At 41.3% G+C, this 23948-nt stretch overlaps 1 protein-coding gene across 7 annotated transcripts in view; it reads left to right on the forward strand.

Annotated features, from left to right (window-relative positions):
- Positions 1–335: 335 nt before the first annotated feature.
- PDE5A (phosphodiesterase 5A) overlaps positions 336–23948 on the forward strand; it is a 164846-nt gene continuing 141233 nt past the window's right edge. For 3 of the 7 annotated variants that reach the window (XR_007517605.1, XM_049885431.1, XM_049885430.1), the window contains exons 1-2: positions 336–939; positions 22372–22960. Coding sequence is in view for 6 of the 7 variants with exons in the window: in XM_049885431.1 (XP_049741388.1) it covers positions 818–939; positions 22372–22960 (711 nt within the window). In the remaining variant the exon portion in view is untranslated. The other 4 variants (XM_049885433.1, XM_049885435.1, XM_049885434.1 and 1 more) reach the window with 4 other exon arrangements.

The following is a 23948-nucleotide window of genomic DNA, read 5'->3' on the forward strand; positions in this document are numbered from 1 at the left end:
GTTTGATACGATGGCTAAAGGCACTTAATGTCTCATTATTATTAAGTACAGGTATAACTTGGTAGGAGGTTGTTCACCTAGGCCCTCAACACTTCACTTGACCTTTGAGGTCAGGGTTGCAGGAATCTGTCTTGGTGCAAAGCATCCCAGCTCTTCCCGCTGGGGCGCTTTGAGATGCCGCGCGGGCTGGGCGTGGAGCGAAGTGGGTCCCGGCTCTTACCGGACCTACGCGTTGGGTTGGAGGAAAAGCGAGGCGGCCCAGTCATTGTTTTCCCAGGCCCGAGGAAGAGCGCCCAGGATAGCAGCAGCTCTCACTTTCGGAAGGCTCCCAAAACTCCCGGTTTTTGGGCTTGGGAGGGGTCCCCTACATGGCAACCTTCCACTTCCTAGAGCGAGGCGAGGCGCTCTGCGAACACATCCAGTCACCTTTGCGCGCTTCCCAGGAGCCGCCTCGCCTCACAGCGCACCCCAGCGGCCGCGCGGCCTCCCAGCCGCGGCCACTCTGCTGCCGGAGAGTTCGCCTGTCGTCGTCACGGCCGCCTCAGGACCCGGGTACTCGAGAGTCGGCCGGACCCTAGGCAGACAGAGGGGCAGCTGCGGCCGAGCCCGCCCGCTACACCTGGGAGCGGTACGGAGCTGGAGGGACTGGGCGGGGCGGGAAGCTGGCCCTGCGCCTGCAGCCTCTCCGCCAGCCGACCGGGCCGGAGCGAGGCGGAGGGGGAGGGTCTCGAGGAAGTGTCCTGCTCCTCCGAGGGAGGGACCCTAGCTAGGGTGGAAAACCAGCTCCAGCGAGACGCGGAGTCGCGCGGCGCAGATCATGGAGCGGGGCGACCCCGGCCCCGGGCGGCCGCAGCAGCAGCGGGACCAGGACTCGGTAGAAGCGTGGCTGGACGATCACTGGGACTTTACCTTCTCTTACTTTGTTAGGAAAGCAACCAGGTAAGAAGAGAACGCACGGAAGACCTAGTCGGGGCATGGAGAGTGACCTGGGACTGTTCTCTTTCGCCCTTTGAATTTTCCCTTCTTTCCCATTAAGCAGCCACCAGTTCCCCGGCCCTTTGCTTTTGAAGTAGGTCCTTGGTCCTGTTATGGATAAATACCTCTACTTTAAAGTGAATACGGTAACTAAAACCGAAGCGTCAGATTCTACCCAACTTGCTCACAAAGTTCAAATACAAAAATGTATGTGCCGACCCCCCCGCCCCAGCTCCCGCCACCCTGGTCTTCCCTGAGAGCAAGGTTATTTTTATATAACGTCGCTCATGGGGCCTTCCACCAGCCCCTCTCCTGCCTCTTGGTTTTCCTAAATCCCCTTAGCGAAACCAAAACACTTTTTTGAGCCCCTTCCCTGTAGCTCCGGAAGCACCATTTCCAACTCGGTCCCAGTGGCTCCGCTCCTCCCCGTCCCCCCTCGCCCCGGCCCTGGCGGGGCGGGGAAGCCGGGGTAGAGGCGAGACGACCGGAGAGCCCAAAGGCAACAACATGCCGGAACCTTCCCAGAGTGAGTGCGGTCGCCTTTTGCCCCTTCCAGTCCCCTCGTCCCGCGCGCCTCCTTTCACTCGCGCTTTCGCAAAAGGCGGTGCCGCTGGAAGGAGGGGCTCCACGGCTCGCACACAAAGGGCGCGGGGGAGGTGCACCGGGGAGCGAACCCCGGGGAGCTGACGGGTCCCGCGCGGCCCGAGCCGACCCCACAGGCCAGCTTCTCCTGGTCGGGAGCCAGGCGGAGGGCGGCTGCTTCGGAGCGCGGGGAGGAAGGAGCCTGACCCTTTGGAAGCAGCTCACAGCAGGCAGTCGGGGCGCGCGTGGGAAACGCTCGCGGGAGAGTTGGGAGGAATTGAGACCGGAGCCGAGGGACGAGGAGGGTGGAGCGTGGCGGGCGGACTCCCTGAAGCTTGAGGAGTTAGTGCGAGGCCGGGGTGCGGACAGCGCTCCTGCGCGCGGACTCAGGCTGACTCCCTGACGCACCCCTTTGGAGCAGGAGCTGAGCTCCGCCGCCGCCACCAGTGCAGGGCAGTGGCCGTCGGACTGCGAGTGCTGGCCATCGCGGCCAGGAGGAAGATGCACGCGGGGCGGTGATGGTGGAGGAGCCGACCGAGGCTTCGCGCCGCACTCCCGCTTGCCGGCGCGCGGCCGCGGCTCTGCCGGGCGCTCCCCGCCAGGGGGCGGCGCAGCGCGGGACGAGCGGGCAGCGGCGGTCGGCGGCGCGGCGTCGGGGGCCGTAGGGAGCCCGCTCCGAGTCGTCCGTCGGCTTCACCTGGGCAGGTTGTCACCCTTCCCCGCTCGCGCCTCCTGGAGTACAGACTCGGCCGAGGCCGCAGGGTCTGCATCTTGAACTTCCTACGTTTGCTATGTTGCCCTTTGGAGACAAAACAAGGTACTTGCTACTGCATCCCCCGCCCCCTCACTTCCCCGGGGCGCGACGGGGACGGGTAAGGGGTGGTGGGGCCTGGGTCACACCGACGGGGCGATTTCCCAGTGAAAATGAACTATATATTTTTGTGTTCCTTTATTCTCTTGCGGATGTATTACTTTGTGGTTTTAGATGGGGTTATTTTCAACCCTGTTTTTCTTAACAAACGTTCAGAGTTGGTGCCCCTTTGATCACTTTCCGCGTTTTTTGATGAAGGCAACGGCTCCGGGGACAAATCTTATCTCTTCTGCTTACTTACTCCGACCTCCTTCTTTAATTCCCGTCCCCTTTTTCCTTCCAAAATCCTAAACAGGAGCCGCCAGAGGATAGATTTAGTGGATAACCCTGGAAGGAGAGTGGTTTATTTACGAAGGGCACTTTGCTGCGAGTTTTAGGCTGAGGCACTAACGCCATCTAGGTCTGGAATTATCGATTGCTTATGGGGTCACCTGCTACTCCGAGGCCATCTGTCCCCAGTTTTCTTTCTCCCTTGCACACTCCCACCCTTTTGCTCTCATTGAATTATAGCGCATAGAACGGCAAGCAGGGAGGCGAACTAGGCTGGTTTTTTGTGTAGTGTGTGTGAAAGTGTTCTCTGGAGGTGTTCTAGGCAGTTCGTTAACAGCTTAAGGGACAACGTTATTAGTCTGATATTACAGCATAAATGACCTTTTCTTTTTTCTTCCCTCTTCCTTCAGAGACGTAAATTTGGCATGATTTGGTAGTAGTTTTTGACTAGTCATAGTTAAGAACAGTTCATTTTCAGAGCTTGCAAAAACTTTTAAAGTGTAGTCATATTTTACCGGAAAATAAATTGAGAGAGTACAGTTACATTTTGTTCCCATTAGGATTAAAATTAGAATTCTCAAGTTTACATTGCTCCCTCTGTGAAGCTTAGATCACCTGAGACTCCATAAAAAGAGTTTTCCCCCCGTTAAGGTTTTTATATTATAGTTGATGTTGGCAATAGGCTGAAAGCTTTCTAAGGCATGTGTGTGTTTGTACTCTTAAGAGTATGTTGAGTATAAGTTAGAAAATGAAAGTGTAAAATATTTAAGAGTCGTGCAGGCCCTCAGCATTAGGAGGTATAAAGTGCTGAAAGTCGTCACTAAAAAATATAATCGAAGAATTTGCATGTAGCCGGAGGCTCTTCCTGAAACAGTATTCCACTTTGGGATTATGTTCGGTGCTATTAACTGGAAACTTACTTTAAAATAAAGAGTGAGAGGCTGCTGATTAGTTGATTATAAAAATACCAAACTACTAAGCCCATTGTAGTTCATATGATTGTGGTAAAATTTTATTGCATACATTTTAACTTTATAGCTTATGGTTTTTAATAAACTTTTTTTCTTTTTTTTAATAAACTGGAAACTCACATTGCATTTTTCCATTTTGTTAAATGTAAAATGAATACGATCTGCAATTCAGGAAACCTATGAAACAGAATAGTTCTGTAGAAGCATTTGGATTCAAAGTTTTAAGATGCAAAATAAATTTGGACTCAGATTGTCCATCTGCACTAGTAAACAGGCTTGCTGATGGAACTCTCTCTACATTATTTGATTTAATTCAACATTCTTGTTTGTGTCTTTATCCTGCCCCAGACTGAATAGTCTGCCCTCATTGGTAGTCATTGAACAGAATTCAGGCTCTGGCATTCCTGAAGTCTCATTTGTCGTTGCTGTTGTTGAGTGCCAGAGAGTTGATTCCAACTCATGGTGACCCAGAGTAGAACTGCCCGTAGAGTTTTCTTGGCTGTAATCTTTACAGAAACAGATCACCAGTTCTTTCTCCTGTAGAGCCTCTGGGTGGGCAGGAAACGCCAGCCTTTGGGTTAGCAGCTGAGTACTTAACCATTGTGCCACCAGGGCTCCTTAACACCTGTAAATTTTAGTTAACCTTGAAAGCAATTATGCTCTATGTTATATTGTTTCTATAACTAGCTTCAAATACGGAGCAAAGGATCTCATTAAAAGTTACAGCTTGTAGCCTAGCAATAGGTGTTTTGTAGTAATCACAACTTGTTTATGTGAATTTGAGAATGTCATTCGAACAATTCATGATGTAATCTAGTGGCATAAAAATTAATTTGGGGCTACTTACTTGATTACAACGTCTGGAAACTCACACCCTCACTGTTCTGGACAACGTGCAGTCTTTTGAGCCTGAGACACTGTGAATGAAGAGCTCTGATGCATACACGTTCAGAACTGAAGCCTTCCTAGTGCTAATGCCGCTTCACTGCTGTTGTTGTTCTTGACAGCGTATTAGAATAACGATACCTTTCATTACTTACTAATCAGCTCTGTGATTGTGGGTGGTGTTTTAGGTCATTTAGTACTGTAGGGGTGACATGATTGATTTTTTATTGCTTTGTTTTGTACTAGGCAAAAGCTGCAGAATATTTGGCATATAGTGGAAAATAGGAGATAGTAATTGAGGACAAGGTTTTACGACCGCTTGGATCAAAGTCCAGAAACAGAAGTTCTACGCTCCCATGTAGTTCTCTGTGATAGATTTTTACTTGACACCACAGAGCTGTACTGAATTGGTTGAGGTTCCAGGTCCTGTGTTTGGGATTCTTCGTTTCTGTTTCTTTGTAATCCTTCTCCTCATTTCTAAAAGCAGTAACATTTTTACTTGCAAAGCATCTATATTAAAATCAGACAATGGATATAAAATAAGTACCACTATCCATTTAAAAGTTATTGTTCTATAGTTACGTAGAAATATAGACTTGTTCACTATTTTAAGACAAATGATTTGTTATGCATATTTTGGTAAGCACTTACTAGTGTTGAAGATAATAAAATCCTTTAGGCATTGGCTGAATCTTTGTCCCTATTTCTCATATTTTTATGGTGGCGATCCTGGTGCAGTCATGGCCTTTTTCCCTGTATTGTTTATAGTTAGGGCCCGTAGAGCCAGCTCTAAGCTGCCTTTTAGTGCCCTGGAAGCACTCACGTGGATTGACGTCCTCCTGCCTAGAGGAATCCCTAGGAGCTCCTGAAATGATGCTTCTCATTGCCTTCCTATCTCTAGTGACCTCAAAGTTTCAAGTTCAGACCCATTTAGGACATGATTCTTAAAAAGGTGGTAATGTAATGCAGTGGCAGGTACTCATAGGTGGAGATCTCAGTCGATCTGTCTGCTTAGTTACATCAAACTTAAAAAGACTTGGAGTCCAATTCAGCAGGATTTTCTTTTTCAGTTTGTGCTCTGAAGATAGGTAGAAATTGGCAATATTGTCACGAGATCGTGCCCTTAACACCCCAGATTAGCAATTATTTTAGCGTCTTCATTATGCCCTGCATTAAAATTTTCTTTCTAAATAATTTGCATAAAGAAGTGTTTTGACTTTGCTCTCTAGTAGCATTTCTTTTAAAATATTTGAAACTTCTTTCAAGTTGTCTGGCTAAAGTTTGTATCCTGACTCTTTTCTGATTACAGGGATGGTGTCTTACTCAGACATTCCCCTTCCACTAGATCCGAGAACACACATCAGCTTAGAACTTTGCCTGGGCTTCCTAGTGTGTTTTAGTAACGCTCAGGAAGGATTTCTTTTGTACCAGAAAAGGCTAAACAGAACTGCTTGGTATTTATTAGCTTATCCCAACTAGTTTTCAGCCTAATATTTAATTGAACCCATAATTGTTGTATTGAGTTATATTTGTTTTTTGTTCTTAGAGCTGATGGTAGGATAAAAACCTCTTGCGTGGATAAAAGCCTTTAGTAGAACTGCCAGCCAATTAAATCACTAAGTTGATTGATACTGGAGGGTTGAAAAATGACCAGTTTCTGAATTTCGGATGCAGACTAGCAACTGACTTTGCAGGACTTTCTATGAAATTAGTTTGGCCACACAGATGTAGATTTAGTTGACCGGTGTTACAGCTGACCAAGGTTGGCTCTGGAAATATCTGTTATGTCAGGTTCTCAGTTAAAAAGTGCCTGTGGGCTACATACCTAGGAATAAAGATTGAAGAAAACCTTTCCACATGAGTCATTCATTTGATATTTAACTCAGTAATCTTATTTGCTGACATGCTAGTCTCAGTTTATTTTGAATTATGTTACATTTTTAAGATGTAAGTGCTTTATCCATTTTCTTTGAATAGTAGATAGATATAATTTTTGTTTATATTTATTGCCAGTGAGATGTTTAAGGCAGATAGAGCAAACTGAGTATTAAGCTCATAAGAATTATTTTGATAAGTATTCTAAAGGAGCTTTTAAAAAGCCTGTAAAGATACATCTATTTTTCTGTTTTTTAGTTTGTAGTGAACATGTTTTTAAAGTCTTACGTGCCATCATTACCCTCTTTATTTTTCAGGAGAGGGGAGACTTCTCTGTTGATTCTGAATCGTACCGTAAAGTAAGATTAACTGTTTGCTGATTATCGTCTCTGAATAATTTTATTTACACCTAAGCGTAGAAGTGAACTGAGCTCATTTGGTATCACATCCCCAGTGATGCTTATGAAATATTAGACTCCTAAGTAAAGATCCTGATCTTTTGAGCTTGTAAAGTAATTAAAATACACACACACAGAATCACTGACCTTTAGAGTTAGCAGGATCATGGAATCCAATGTTTCTCAAACTAAGCAATGTACCCCTGTTAAAGAAGGACATTTAGTGATTTTCAGTATATTAGTCAGGAAACTTTTGGCCACAAGTGATAGAAACAACTCAAACTTGCACGAAATTGACTCGCATGATTGAAGGGCTTGAGTTTGACTGTGCGTTCAGCTGATGAAACGATCTTGTCCAGATTCTGTCTATAGTCCATGCACCCACCCATCTGCCGCAACAGAGGAGTCTGACAACCCTCCATCCATCTTTTGGCTCTCTTCTGGGTTGGCTTTATTCTCCTGAATGCTTTCTCCATGTGCCGATAAAGTTTCCCCCTGGCCTGTGTATGTAGGTCTTAAACTTCCAGTGTTAGAGAAGCACCTTCTTATGTATATCCAAAAACCAGTTGTCACCCACTCAGCTCTGATTCATGGTGACTCCATGTGTGTCAGGTAGAATTGTGCCCCATAGAGTTTGTAATGGTTGATTTTTTGGAAGTAGATCGCCAGACCTTTGTTCCAGGGCACCTCTGGGTGGACTTGTACCACCACCATTTATGTTGGCAGCCAAGCACATTAACATTTGCACCGCCCAGGGACTCATTACCTGTGTCAGTCCTCTCAGAATTACTCTGGCCTTGCTTGGGTCACGTGCCTAACCTGGACCAGTCATTCTATCCAGGAGAGAAGGGTTCTCTGACTCCTCTGCTAGGGCAGGTAGCCCACAGCATTATATGTCACTGGGGAAGGGCAATTCCTAAAAGAAAGTAATGTGGGTATACCCAGAAGTTCCAGATACCTGGCATTCCTTATGTTGCTGCCTTCTATTTTAATGTTACTTAAATGTAGAATATTTAAAAGAAAGTATAAGTTAATCATAGTTACAGCATCTATGCAGCTATAATACGAAACAAGTGTACAAGTTAATTAGGAACAAAATGATAAAACTCCAGCCAAGTGGAAATTGAGAGCATTCATTAAGTTACCCTTGGAAAGTAAAACCAAAAGCAAACCCGTCGCTGCTGAATTGCTTCCGACTCCTAGGCCCCTGAGTGCCCCGTGAAGGGTCTGGTGAGGTCAGCTCGCCTTGCTACACTTGCCCTGTGATGACTCACTTCTCCCACTGGGCCTCTCTGTTTGAACAGTCATGAATCTTTCACTCCTATGGCACAGGATACCAGCTTTTGGTTTTTATGCATATTTATGTGTTAAATTTATCTCTTTTGTTTTCTCGTTATCCCAGAACCGTTGGGCTACAGTGTGATTGTAAACACAAACATAAACCTGAATGCTAAAGTGCAGGGCAGTCCTTGGTTCCAGTGAGGGCAGTAGTGGTTCAGTGGTGGAGTTCTCGCCTTCCCTGTGGGAGACCCAGCTTCAGTCCTGGCCAGTGCACCCCACACGCAGCTACCACCTATCTGTTACTGGAGGCTTGTGTGTTGCTGTGATGCTGAACAGGTTTCAGTGGAGCTTTGAGACTGAGATGGGCTAGGAAGAAAGGCCTGGCGATCTACTTCTGAGAATCAGCTGGTAAAAACCCTATGACTTACAAGGGTCCAATCTGCAGCCAATCGTGGGAATGGCAGAGGACCAGTTCATAGTACAGGGGGTCACCGTGTGTCAGAGGCCGACCCCACGGCAGCTAACAACAGCTTGGTTATGGGGTGACCATCCAGATAGTCTAATGCACATACACGTACAAAACTGGTTTCCCAGAAAATGTACAGAATTTCAAAGCATAGTTGTTTTGGGCACTTGGTACAAGCATATTCACTGCATGGATTTCAGCTATGTTTTCTTTCACATGTGGTAGGTTTTCCTTTGAGGACCATCTTTCATATCATGTGATTGTGAATGCATGGAAAACTACAAAACATTGTATCCCTGCCAACTCTCAGTCAGATTCGAATGTAAAACCGTATGAAACAATTCTGCTTTTTATTTATATTTGGTCCCAGTAAGATTCTCAGATGTTTTCATGTCTGGAGAAAACTTGGAAACACTAAGTAACTTTAGGCAGAGGATTCATTTATTTGCCCTGCCAGACCCAAGCGAACCACTCTTGGTAATACCAGAGCAGAGATTATTGGAAGGGATCATTTGATTGTTGCTAGCTGCAGTTGAGTTAGTCCCCGACTCCTGGCGACGCCATGTGTAGAACTGCTCGATATCATTTTCTTGGCTGTAATGTTTACAGAAGCAGTTTGCTGGGCCTTTGTTCATTTTGCCAGGCCTTTTTTGTTCAGTTTGTCAGGCCTTTGTTCTGAGGAGCTGCTGGGCGGGTTCAAACCGCCAACCTTTAGATTAGCAGCTAATTGCAAACTGCATGCAGCACCCAGGATTCTTCATTTGGAGGCACCCCAAATCACCTGTTTCATTTAATACCCTACTGTGGATCTTTTAATCATTTGTTTTTCTAAACTAATGCATCTCGAAAAGGAGATGCTATTGGCATTTAATGTTCACCCTTTCTGTTGTCATGAGGGGCTGTCTAGTCCCCTGCAGGCCGTTTAACATCCTTTGGCCCCAGACACTAAATGCCAGGAGCACCGCCATCATGTGGCAGCAAGTACATCCCACACATTCCCCAGGGCCCCAGAGCCTGGCGCCACCACTGTTTGGGAACCACTGTTCTAAACCATTTCAGATCTATTTCTGTTTTCTTATCTTTTTAATAGTGGTTTTCAGTGGTTTGCCATTTTACCTTGAAAATCATTTCTTTTCAGTTCCTTAAATATATTCCAGACTTTGATAGCCGTTCCCTTGTTTTGGGAGGTGAGAATCTCTACAGACTTTGAAGTATCTTTTCCATATTTTAAAAAAAAAAAATTATGGATGAATGTTATTAATGGTTTAAGCAGAGCTTTTTGTGGGATTGTGTAAAGTACTGGAAAGGGATTTGAGCTGGAAATCCAGACCCCTCTACTTTGTTCCCAGCTTTGCTGTTAACTAATGTGACTGGGGCCAAGTTAGTAAACCTCAACTTTCACATAAGGAGTGGAGGTAGGCGAGGGATAGAGGCAGAGAGAGTCATAAATGAGCTTAAAAATCTCTCAGCTCTCAGAGTCCTTGATTCTTACTGGGAGAGCAGAGCATCAACTTCTCAGATAAACAGTTTCATTCTTTAAGGATTTTTCCAAATAGGAGTAGTAGATCCAGGTCCAATTATGCAGACAGCAGTAACTCGAACTGTATAAAATAAAGATCTAAGAGCAGGAAAAATACCTAATGTTGTTTTTTGTATGAGTTATATTTGTGTGTTCCTATGGATAATTTTAGCAGATTTCCATATCAGTTAATTACGCTTCCCTTTCCAGGCAGAAAATTTAGTATATGCTTTTTGTAATTCTGGCATTAGTGATTAATTCACATGACTGATGAAAAAAACATTCAAAGACAGAAAAAAGGAGCATAATTTTCGTAGTAGAATTTATAAGCATGAAAATGCATTGTGGTTTATGTATCATTTGGAGCCTGTACTTTTTCTTTCCATTTTGCTTTAGGTACCCTGTAAAATCTCTCCAAAAGTTACTACTCAAAGAACTGGCCATATTGCCATTTTTGAGGCCTGGGGCTGGCATCAGCCTACTTTTGGAATTTATACAAGTAAGCCCCCTTAGATGAGAACTAAAATGGACCAACTTTAATCCCTAAATCCCCATATAGCAAAGAATGTTAAAGCACTGTTGTATCATGTATTAAAAAGCAAGCTGCAGTTCAGAATTACGGTTTTGAAATATTTTTATGGTTCCCACAATAGGTAATTAGTTGTATATTTTCTCACATTTATTTTCAAGCAGTTTTATTTAGTCTTTGATTGGTGGGGGGAACTTCCCCAAAAGTTATAACTTGTTTTTGGAAAAAAATTAACTTCTAAGTAGTAATGTAAAAACAGGAACCTCAGTGGCGCAGTGGTTAAGAGCTCGGCTGCTAACCAAAAGGTCAGTGGTTTGAATCCGCTCCTTGGAAACCCTATGGGGCACTTCTAAACTGTCCTACAGGGTCACTGGGAGTTGGAATTGACTCAACGGCAACAGGTTTAATGTAAAAACAAGATACACAATTTGAGTTTTTCTAAATTAAATATTCAGCTCCTAATCTTTATGTGAAATTCAGAAAATTATGTCATATGTAAATGTAGTTACTGGTCTGGGGAGTCCTTTTTTTGGTTTTAATTTGAGAAAATATTAACATTAAAACAATCACACCCCTTTTTTCCTTTTTTTTCTTTAATGAAGTATTTCTGTAAAGAAATTTAGTGCTCTTCAAATTTGGGGCCTGAAAAGAAGCAATGGTTAACATCTAGCTAGTCCTCAAAAGCTCAATGAATAGATTCTCTATTTTTAGTTAAAAAAATTGGTTTTTAAAATATACTCCATTTACTCTTCAATTAACTGAAAACAGTAACTGTCATGTGTTAAACATTTACTGTGCAGCAGGCACTATGCGTTCACTTAATACACATTATTTCTTTTAGTTTTCTTAAAAACCCTATGCAATTACTGCTGTTATCCCTGTTTTACAGAGAGAGTAAATAATGTACCTAAGGCCATACTCTTTAGAGGTGGTTCTGAGGTTGGAGCCCACGTCCGTCCCATTGAAATCCCTCAACCATCAGGCTCAGATTTAATGCCATGAGGAATCTAACTCAGGGAGAGATTAAAGTTTCTCCTAGGGCCTCTTAGTTTTGTGCAAGCACAGTACTGAATGATGTGCCTAGAGACTTTGCCCACATGGGTTTAGTTTCCATATATAATTTCAGCGTTTAAAAAGTAGGAAATCTCAAATGACATTTTAAAATAGAGTGACTGAAAATTTAGGTACTAGGCCATTACAATTTTATTTTTAGTATTAGAACATGAATACCCTAAGTATATATTTTCAAAGAATTTTTGTTCTTTGATACATGATTTTAGGCAAGAGCACAAAGCACATTAAACTGATTGCTCTATAAGTAAGCTTCATCTGATTATATTTTTAACTCATGGAAGTTATATATTGACATCACAATTTTACTTTGCCTTGTAAAATTTTTTTCGCCTTGCTTTTCTAGGTGCAAGAAATGTTCTATAAAACATAGACAATGTATTCTAAGTATTTGTTCCTTTCAGGATATCTGGAATATTAAATATGTATTTTAAAACACTTCTGTCCTTTTCAAGATTGGTTTTATAAAATGAGTGAGCCGTTTGACTTTGGTAGAAAGTGCAGTGGACACAGTGATTAAACAGTGTGTGGGTGTGCTCATGTTTGGCATGCAGTGTAAGAGTTTGCATCCCAGGGCCCTGCCAGTAAGTTTTGCATGTTCTACTTCCTACTTGTAGATAAGATACTAGGCATCTGGAAGAAGTTGTGACTTGTCTAAGTTAGTGGAGAACTTCTAGAACACAAACTATACATGGTAGTTTTCAGCAGTAGAATCATAACTAATTGTGAGTGAAAATGACAAATTGGAAAGTAGGGAGAGTTTTGATTTAGAGAATAGGAGATGAAGCCTATGCAGTACACAAAGTTAAATCTACTTAAACATCTGTTAGAAAAAGGCATTGCTAGCTTGACACGATTTAATTTAATTGAATTTGTTTATAACTTTAAAAGTGCTACCCTTTTCATCATCAAAAATGTGAACACATAGGGTATATAGAATGAAATGTATAGTATTTTATTTCTCTCATATGTGTCTTTTTTTTTATGTGCATAACTTTGGTGAATAAATTCTTTGTTATGACCATTATAAAAATTGACTACAATTCACCTTCTTAGCCTCCTACTCCCCAGAAGTCCTTTAATCTTTTTATCATTAAGGAATGAATTTATTCATCCCTCTCCCAGCTGTGTTATTACTGAGGGCCTAAAATGTCTGACACTGGAGATGTCAGGCTCAGCCTTTTCCTGCAGCAGCTGCTAGAGACGGGCTACCTAGTCTTTTGACTGGGTGAACTCCTTTAGTTTTGTTGGGTGCTCCACCCACATTGTAAAATCATCTGTAGTAGTATAAAGGAGCCTTATGAAATGAAAATGTTTAAGCGTTATTCTTCATGACACTGATTTTTATATTAAATCATTTCACGAGCTTCAAGAATATATTGAGAAAACTTCCGGGGAGAGTGGCTTTGACACTGCTGTTTAACTGGATAGGATTCTAACGAATGTACTGGATTATCTCATTTAAAAAACACATTGTCAGGTTTATTTCATAACTTAATTACGTAGTACACACAATATTGTGTTTGGAATTATATATACCTTTTTTAGTCTTGACACGTCCTGTGCGCGACCTTGTTCTAGTTAACTTCCCTAAGGCTCGGTTTACTCATCTGTAAAGTGGGGATAATAGATGTCTCAGAACAGATTCCCTAGAGGATGAAGGTTGTTGTTGTTGTTAGGTGCCGTCGAGTCGGTTCCGAACTCATAGCGACCCTGTGCACAACGGAACAAAACACTGCCTGGTCCTGCAATCGTTGTTATGCTTGAGCTCATTGCTGCAGCCACTGTGTCAGTCCACCTCGTTGAGGGTCTTCCTCTTTTCCGCTGACCCTGTGCTTTGCCAATCATGATGTCGTTCCCCAGGGACTGATCCCTCCTGACAATATGTCCAAAGTATATAAGATGCAGTCTCTCCGTCCTTGCTTCTAAGGAGCATTCTGGTTGTATTTCTTCCAAGACAGATTTGTTCATTCTTCTGGCAGTCTATGGTATATTCAATACTCTTCCCCAACACCACAGTTCAAAGACGTCAGTTCTTCTTCAGTTTTCCTAATTGACTGTCCGGCTTTCACATGCATATCCTGCAATTGAAAATACCATGGCTTGGGTCAGGTGCACCTTAGTCTTCAAGGTGACATCTTTGCTTTTCAACACTTTAAAGAGGTCCTTTGTAGCAGATTGAAGGAAGAGGAATATATTTGAGAGGCAAATAAGCTCAATTTTGATCAAATTGAGTTTGAAGTACTGCAGAAGTAGTTAGATATGTAAATTTTGATTAATTGCTTTTCAACTAGAGTTTTTTTTAGTTTATTGAGGTAATATTTTCTAATAATTGTTGATAGCATTTGATAAGATGGTATTTCAACTAATAGAATATGTTTCTCACAAAATTTTGTGAGCCCTGTTCCTGCCTGCTCTCCCCACATCTCTTCTCACAGTGTTCTTCTAGCAGACCCATCCTGTGATGTGTGCCCACCTCTGTTCCTGTGCCCTTCCATGACTCTAGTCACCCCTGGGCCACCATCTACCTGCATAAACCCTTCAGTGGCTCTCCATAGACTGCCTGAGGAGTTGGACATTGCTCAGCAGAGCAGTCAGTTAAGTAATGACCTGACCCTTGTATCCCTTTCCTGCCTCATTTTCAGCTCATTTTCCCACATTCCTTCATGACTGGTCCCAGTTAGACTGTATCTTACTATTCTAGACTCTCAGCTCTTAAATCTTATTAGAGCATTGTGTATCAATGGTATAACTAAAACCACAGTGAAGAGTGATTAGCAAAACTCTGAGACATATTTTTATTTACGCTTTTACTCCAAAGGTCAATTTTTCCCCTTGATTGTTGTCCACTGAAATAAAAGTGTGTTTGAGTTTTCCCTCCCAAAAAAGAAAGAAACAAAAAGAATATATTAAGACAATATACTTTTGATTACATTCATTGTTTTAAAAAATTTGAGGTTTAAAATTTAAGTTATATTTATGACAAGAACTTGGGGCAAGTTTTTGGGAACTCCACTTGACATTATTTCTCACAGTCTAACTACTGTCCATCTTTTCGGTTCTTTACTTGCCCAGTGTGGGAAAGGATACTTTAATGAGCCCTAAGCATGAGTCAGGAACCCTGGTGGTGTAACGGTTAAGTGCTCGGCTGCTAACCAAAAGGTTGGCAGTTTGAACCCAGCCAGCGGCTCCATTGGAGAAAGACAGACTTGGCGATCAGCTCCCTGTAGCCTAGGAAATCCTGTGGGGCAGTTCTTCTCTGTAACATGGGGTCACTATGAGTTGAAATCGACTCAACAGCACCTAACAACAGCTAGCATCAGCTGTGGGTGGTCTATACAAGTTTGAATTGAAACCACAGATGTTATCCGCGTTTGTTGTATTCGAATTAGTGATACCTGAGAGTAATAATTCCCAGCATTGGTTTTTGGTATACTTAAGGGTTTTTCCATATTTAAGACATATTGTAAAATTTTAGAAACAAAACTAATATAATTTACCCATTTAAAAAAAAAGCGTATAATATTTATGAGGTAAGAAATTCTTTGTGAAAAAAATAGGGTAGGAAATAAGTGACTGGAGGATAATAAAACAGATTTTGGTGAGGAGAGAGAATGATTTGGATGGGATGTTAAACATCAGGATCTTGACATCAATTATAAATTCTTGGCATCAGTTTTCATTGCATTTTCCTTGGCCATGGCGTTATTTCAAGTGTCTAGGCCTGTTGTCTTTCATTAACAGCTTTGTAAAAGTTGAGTCAACTAAAAGACTTCAAGAGGGCTGCTCTGCTTTCTGATTGTTCCCAGGTTTGCAGGGCAGTGAGCAAGGACATACTCAGAAACGAAAGTGGATAGTCTCTAAGTTATTAGTGCTTGTAGCTAAGGGTAGCAGTACTTCTGTGGAACTTATGTCCAGTTCATTTCTTTTTGCTCAGATGGCTATTATGCCATATAAACTCTTATTTTTTTGGAAAACTTAGTAGTAGCGTCCTATGTCCCCCCAATGGTTTATGCCTAGCTACTAAGCTAACGTTTGGTGTTTTGAGCTCACCCAGCAGTGCTGTAGAAGAAAGGATTGGTGATCTGCTTCTGTAAAGGTTACAGCCAAGAAAACCCTTTGGAGCTCAATTCTACCCTGTAATACATGGAGTCACCATTAGTAGAAATTGACTCAATGGCAGTGGGTTTGGTTTCGGGTTACTGGGGTTCTGTATAGAATAGACTTCTGAAATACATGCTTTGGTCAAGGACTTTGAGTGTTCAGGGTGCATGTGTTGTTAGGTGCCATCAAGTTGATTTCAACTCATTGCGACTCCACGTGACAGAGTATAACTGCCCCCATAGGGTTTTCTAGGCTGTAATCTTTACAAAAGCGGATCGACATCTCTTTCCTCCCGCAGAGCCTCTGGGTGGGTTCAAACCACCAACATTTCGGTTAGCAGCTGAGGGCTTAACAGTTGTATACCAAGCCTATCCAGACCCTGCCAGGCCCACTCTGCCTGTGTGCCCATACCACCAGGAACATGTTTTCCCATCAACCTTTTTCAGATTCTCTTGGCTGAACTCTGAAGAAATGAACAGCCATAGCTCCTTATCCGGACCCCTTATCTCCACTGGAATGAATACTAAGGGTATAGCAGATAGTAAAATCTTTAATTTGTGGAAGAGATTTTGAAATACTTCCAAATGCACTTTCTAATGCTACTTACTTACTCTCTTCTATAGGGTCGCTATGAGTCGGGCTTGACTCGATGGCAGCGGAGTTTTTTTTTTTTTTAATGCTACTTGCACATCATCCATGAGTAAAGGAGTAAAAGAGCTTTTACCCTTATATAAGAATGAGGAAGCTGATGGGCAAAAAGAGGTTAAGTGAGTTGACTGTGACCAAAAGATGACCTCTCGGCCTTTTGAAAAAGTCAGCTTTTGTGGGAGTCTTAATGATCCTTTACTACAGCAGCCTCATTTTTACAACTAAACAACTTGAACTCCAGAGAAAATGAATCCCAGAGAAGTTGTAACTGGTGTAACGTCACATCTGTGTAGAGTCGTAGCTGGAACCAGATTTTATCTCCTGATTGCCAGGCTGGTATTCTTGACTCTGTACCTTGCTGAAGACAGTCAGTGGAGTCCTTGAATGATGCAGGTTGTTAACATGCTCCACTGGTGGTTTGAGTCCAAGTGATGTACTTTTGAAAAAAAATCAGCCATTGAAAACCCTGTGTAGCACAGTTCTACTCTGACGCACATGGGCGTGCTGTGAGTCAGAGTTTACTCAATGACAACTGGAAGATAGCATATTATACTTCATAAAGAGGTTAGAACTGGTAGTATTTCTCCCCACTGTATACAGATGGAGCACTGGTGGCACAGTGGTTAAGAGCTTGGGTTTGTCTGCTAACGAAAGGTCAGCAATTGGATTCTATCAGCCGCTCCTTGAAACCCTATGAAGCAGTTCTACTCTATCCTATAGTGTCGCTAAGAGTAGGAATCGGCTTGACAGCAACAGGTTTGGTTTTTGATATATACAGATTGATTGTGACTAAAAGCAGAGAATACCAGAAAGATGTTTACCTCTGTTTCATTGACTATACCAAGGCATTCAACTGTGTGGATCATAAATTATGGATAACATTGCAAAGAATCGAAATTGCAGAACAGTTATCTGTGCTCGTGAGGAACCTGTACACAGACCAAGAGGCAGTCGTTCGAACAGAACAAGGGGATACTGTGTGTTTTAAAGTCGGAAAATGTGTGCGTCAGTGTTGTATCCTTTCACCATACTTACTTACTCTGTATGCTGAACAAAAAATTCAAGAAGCTGAATTGTACGAAGAAGAACAAAGCATCAGGATTGGAGGAAGACTTATTAACAACCTGTGATACGCAGATGACACAACCTTGCTTGCTGAAAGTGAAGAAGATTTGAAGCACTTACTAATGAAGATCAAAGACTACAGCCTTCAGTACAGATTACACCTCAACGTAAAGAAAACGAAAATCCTAACAACTGGGCCAATAAGCAACATCGTGATAAACAGAGAAAATGTTGAAGTTGTCCAGGATTTCATTTTACTTGGATCCACAATCAACGCCCATGGAAGCAGCAGTCAAGAAATAAAGCTACATATTGCATTGGGCAAATCTGCTGCAAAAAACTTCTTTAAAGCATTGAAAAGCAGAGATGTCACTTTGAGGTCTAACTTGCGCCTGACTTAAACCGTGGTATTTTCAGTCATCTCATATGCATGTGAAAGCTGAACAATGAATACGGAAGACAGAAGAATTGATTCATTTGAATTATGGTGTTGGCAAAGAATATCAAATATACTGTCAACTGCTAGAAGAATGAACAAATCTGTTTTGGAAGAAGTACAGCCAGAATGCTCCTTAGAAGTGAGAATGGCAAGACTGTGTATTACATACTTTGGACATATTATCAGGAGGAACCAGTCTCTGGAGCAGGACATCACGCTTGGTAAGCTGGAGGGTCAGTGAAAAAGAGGAAGACCCTCAATGAAATGGATTGACACAGTGGCTGCAACAATGCGCTCAAGCAGAGCAACAATTTTGAAAGCAGCACAGGACCAGGCAGCATTTCGTTTTGTTGTACGTAGGGTTGCTCTGAGTCGGAATCGACTCTATGGCATCTAAGAATATAGAAGAAGAAACTGAAGCATTAGTCAGTCTCCCTTTTGTAAATAGTTTTTTCTCTGTGAAATGTATCACGTAGCATTGAGTGCAAAATAAAAGAGCTTGGTTTAAGGAAGAATTTTATGCTCCAAATTTTACCAGAAATCCTTAATGCAGTTGCATGCAGAAGGTCCATTTTTTTATACACAGAATCACAGTATGATAGTCCGATGTACTCTTTTCGTGATAAAATGAGTATTAGTGATTTGGTAGCCTGGAATCCATTAATATGCTGCATAGGGCCTACTTTTTCTTAGTTGCGTACCCATAACCAATTTCAGTTAGAAAAAACAGAGTATAGAATGACCAGGGCGGCAAGATAAAATACAAAACATCCAGTTAAATTTGAATTTCAAATACTACTTACACTAAAAATTTATGCGTTGTAATCTGAAATTCAATTTTAACTGCATGTCCTGTAATTTTATTTGCTAAACCTAGCAACCCTAAAAATGACTTTCCTTTGGAATACATTTATTAGCCATATATCCATTCTTCTCAGCCCATGGTTTTACATTTACAAAACACAGACCTGTTTTCAGAGAAATGTAGAGATGATGGAATTCAGTCAGTTTTTTTAAGGGTATTATCCTTATGAATCTTTGTTCTTGGAGTCCTTTGAGGTGATGTTTTTCCTCCGTGGCATAGTATGCCATCCGTCATGATTAGCATGTAAAGAATTAAGTTAAAACGAAACTCAGTGCTGTCGAGTCGGTTCTGACTCATAGCAACCCTATACGAGGGAGTAGAACTGCACCATAGGGTTTCCAAGGCTGTAAATCTTTACAGAAGCAGACTGCCACACCTGTGTTCTGCAGAGTGGCTGGTGGGTTCGAACCGCCAACCTTTTGGTGTGCAGACGAGCGCTTTAACCACTGCGCCACCAGGGCTCCAGAGGGTGTGTTATTGTAAATGATCTTAATTCTCTCTCTGCCTTGTATGCTTCAATGTGATTGTGACTCATTCAGATAGAGTTAGCAGTTATGGAGTGCCTTCTACATAACAAGCATTGTTGTGCTGAAAACTTTTATATTCTTACAGGCCATAGGACTTGCAATAGGAGATCTGGTTCTGATGGTTGGTTCTGCCACCAAATATCAGAATGGTTTTGGATCAGCCATTTACATAATTCAGCATCTTGATTTAGAAAGTAGGATTATTAATGCCTGTCTCACCAGGTTCAAATAAAATGATGTTTTTCCCCCAATATGTCTATGTTAATAGTTTTTTAAAATTCCCTAGAATCAGTGAAGAGAAAATAAAAACCCTATCCTTGGCTCTAGAAGTGATTTGCCCAGCCAGGACTGCCATCCATCTGGTACTTTTTACACCTCTGTCTGACATGCTCATAGTCATCCTTCTTTCCACCTTTATTCGTATGTATGTATTTACACTTAACGGCATAGGACAGCTAAAATCCAGTATGTGCATAGCTTAACTCTGAACACAAAACATACAGAATTTGTGGGGAGAGGTCACTAATAATTCGTCAGTGTGCGGGCTCCATGAGATTGAAAGAAGGGGCCTTGCCTGAGATTGCTTATTACTATATCCCTGGTGCCAGGTGTAGTACCTCACACATCCCAGAGATCTTTCCTTCATGGAAATAATGGATTCCAGAGAAAAAAGGACACTTAAAAGTGAATCCAATCAAAATGGAGGACTAAAAAAAAAAAAAAACTGAAAAAGCTGAGATTGGAACCTTATCATGAAACATGGAGGTATAAATTATGAACATAATTTTTTTCATTTAATGAAGTTTAGATTATAATGAAAACTCTATGTTAGAATAAACAATTTAAATTTTCCAGGAAAATGGATTACCGTGAAAAATATTTTCACTTTGTTTGGCTTTTGCAGCAGGGTCATGAAGAAAATTGTTTTCCAAAGTACTCTTTTTGAATTAATATTTGAAGGCTTCATCAGTTTTTCCAAAGGTCTTTCTTAATCCAGAATATGGTTGTTTGAATGTAATTCTGTTTTCAAGTATTTATTATATCATTATCCTTGTTGATTCTTTCTTCTTCAGTTGTTGGCTAGTTTTTAATTGGGCAAAAAGCTTTATTGTCAATGGCTTTGTGCAACATTAGGACAGTTTTCCAACTTCACTTTTATCTACTTCTGGAAATTCTGTCTCTTGTATATAAAAAACAAAAACAACCCGTTGCCATCGAGTGGCTTCCAACTCATAGTGACCCTACAGGACAGAGTAGAACTGCCCTGTGGGGTTTCTAAGGAGCGGCTGATGGATTTGAACTGCCAACTTTTTCATAAGCATCTGTAGCTTAACCACCGTGCCACCAGGACTCCTGCAATAACAAATAGGGCTGCAGTAAATACCCTTGAACTTCTTTGGCAAATGTGTAAATGTCTGTAACAAAGGAAAAGTGTATTTCAAAATTTGTTAGGTATTGCCAATCTGCCCTCCAAAGAGGTGATACCAGTTTTTATTATAGCCAGAAAGATTGGACAGTGTCTTATATCCTCCACTCTCAAAGTAGTGCATTGTCAAACTTTTTTCTCTTGGCCTTTTTGTTGAAAATAATTGGCTATGCCATTGGAGATAATAAGAGACAACATTGCTCTTATTATGGGCAAATTCTTTCGAAGGTAAATTTGAGTTTTGGAAAAAAGTCAAGTCTTATGCATGAGAAAGATAATTAGATATTACTCTAGGTTTTTTATTTTTTGTTTATTTTGGGCAGAGGGGCTGGTAAAAAATAAGACTTGACTTTTAGAAGAAACTACTGTTCTTACTTGGCTTATAAATTGCCTCAGAAGTTAGTTTCAAAAAGAAGAGCTTCAACAATGGTTAAAGCAGTGATGGCACTGTCAATTGATATAAGGTGACAGCTTTCAAAGGAGAATTATTTGAATCAAGCAACACTCATATGGATGAGATTGATTTGGTATGTTTGTTTTTTAAAGACTTTAGCTCAAATAGGCTTATTTCATAGGAGGGTACATTAAAAACATAAATATCTCAGTTTTATTGGATTGAATTTTTTAAATTAGGTACTGCTACTTTTTAATTTTTCTCCTTCCTATTAGACAGCCCGGAAGAAGAGATCACATTTAACATTTTTTTTTATTGAATGAGCATTGTTGGGATAACACTTACAGAAGCCTATCACCAGATCAGATATTCTGTTTTCCATTTCCACTTCTAAATGTCATCTGTCTGTATATAGTGATATATAGATATAATGATCTAAAATTATGCATATTAGCCCCCCAGTTTAGGTAAATATATTTTTTAAATTTTAAAATATTTAAGTTCAGAACAAGTTATGTGTTTTAAATAGCAAATTAACTTCCATATATATATTTTCCTAACACTAATGTTGAGTTTAGTGTCTTAATGCAAGCTCACTTTGGGAGAGGCAAACTTGTTGCTTGATGTGTTATAAATCAGATAATCTACAAATATACATATTTGGAATTCTGACATTATTGAAATGTTCATTGAAGCAAATATCTTTTACAGTTTTTCAGAATGAAATTATCTGTCTTAACTAATCACCATGTTTTTCTTTGAAAAATGAAACAATTATCTGATCAGTTTACAGTAAAGGGGTTTTTTAGCAGCTTTTGGAGGTAGCACAGGTCTCTGGGTGCTGTGGACTGCTAACCCAAAGACTGGTGGTTTGAACCCACCTAGTGGCTGCTAACCAAAGGGTTGGCAGTTCAAATCTGCCAGGCGCTCCTTGGACACTCTATGGGGCAGTTCTACTCTATCCTGTAGGGTCTCTATGAGTCGGAATCGACTCGACGGCACTGGGTTTGGTTTGGTTTTGGTAGTGGCACCACAGAAGAAAGGCCTAGTGATATGCCTCCATAAAGATTACAGCCAAGAAAACCCTATGGAACAGTTTTACTCTGTAACACATGGGGTCACCATGAATTGGAATTGGTTTTGGTTTGGTTTGGGAGGTAGCACCGTCTGTCTCCAAATATTTAATGTGTCTGGATGTTCTGTTCTGCAGAGAAATGGTCAATGCATGGTTTGCTGAGAGAGTTCACACCATTCCTGTCTGCAAGGAAGGCCTCAGAGGCCACACCGAATCTTGCTCTTGCCCCTCACAGCAGACGTCTCGTGCAGATAGCAGTGCCCCTGGGACACCAACCAGGAAAATCTCTGCTTCTGAATTTGACCGGCCCCTTAGACCCATTGTCGTCAAGGATTCTGAGGGAACTGTGAGCTTCCTCTCTGACTCAGAAAAGAAGGAACAGATGCCTCTAACCCCCCGAAGGTTTGACAATGAAGAAGGAGATCAGTGCTCACGGCTCTTGGAATTAGTGAAAGATATTTCCAGTCATTTGGATGTCACAGCCTTATGTCACAAAATTTTCTTGCATATTCATGGACTCATCTCTGCTGACCGCTATTCGCTGTTCCTTGTCTGTGAGGACAGCTCCAATGACAAGTTTCTTATCAGCCGCCTCTTTGATGTTGCTGAAGGCACAACACTGGAAGAAGCTTCAAATAATTGTATCCGCTTAGAATGGAACAAAGGCATTGTGGGACATGTGGCAGCGCTTGGTGAGCCCTTGAACATCAAAGACGCATACGAGGTAAATAGGGAACCATTGGAGCAGAGGTGGGTGGGAGGGGACTATGAGGGAGGACGACTGTTTCGAATGGTGGGGTTATTTGAAATTGAGAAGAAGTAGGATAACCGAAATGCAATAATTTGCATACCTATTTAAAACTGTACTGTATAGAAGAGGTTTCCCATCTTTTAAATAAAGGAGCTTAAAGAGTTTCTTTAAAGAGTCAAGGATATGGACCTGAGCGAAATCTTGTCTTGTTTTCCTCTTTAGTAATAATTTAGCAGAGCTCATCTCATTATTGTATTCTCTCAGCTTTTTATCTGATTTTACCTGATAATATTTGAATAGTCATCATATTATCTTCACATGAACTTCTGAAGATTTTACTGAGACTCTAAAATGAGAAAAAGTTTAAAATAAATGAAACAAAAACTGTCAAAAAAAAAAAAAAAAACCCTACCAAGGACAATCTTATTTCATTAAATCCTGTTCGTTCAAAGTCACATTGATACCAAAGTCGCTTTTCTTTCCTTGTATACTTTCTTTTGTTTGTTTTTAAGCAAATAAATTTTTGAATGTTTTGGGAAAAATAAGCATTTTTTCCTTAAGATTTGACATTTCTTCCGCTTTTGCTATAGTTAACCACTGGTCTTTAATTTTGGGGTTAAGGATTATATTATAAAATTCTTATATTTCCCATTTAAAAGGATCCTTTTTATTAATAAAATTATGGTTTTTAAACAAAACAAAAACATACCAAGTTGCATGACGCTCAGTATGTTTGCAGGGTGTTTTATAGCACCGTGATTGAACAGTTGGTTTAGCTGTCTGCTGTGTGGTACACGAAGTGGTTCAGTGGCAATTGGCTCACTCTTACGTGATTTGAGGGATCATAAGTGTTTTATTTGCTCTCGTATTCCTGTTTCCTAATATGGTACCTGGCACATAGTCAGGTCTTAATAAACATTGGTCGAACGAAAATTATAGTAGATAGCCAAAAAAAAAAAAC

Source organism: Elephas maximus, chromosome 5 (assembly GCF_024166365.1).
Source record: "Elephas maximus indicus isolate mEleMax1 chromosome 5, mEleMax1 primary haplotype, whole genome shotgun sequence".
NCBI lineage: Eukaryota > Metazoa > Chordata > Mammalia > Proboscidea > Elephantidae > Elephas > Elephas maximus.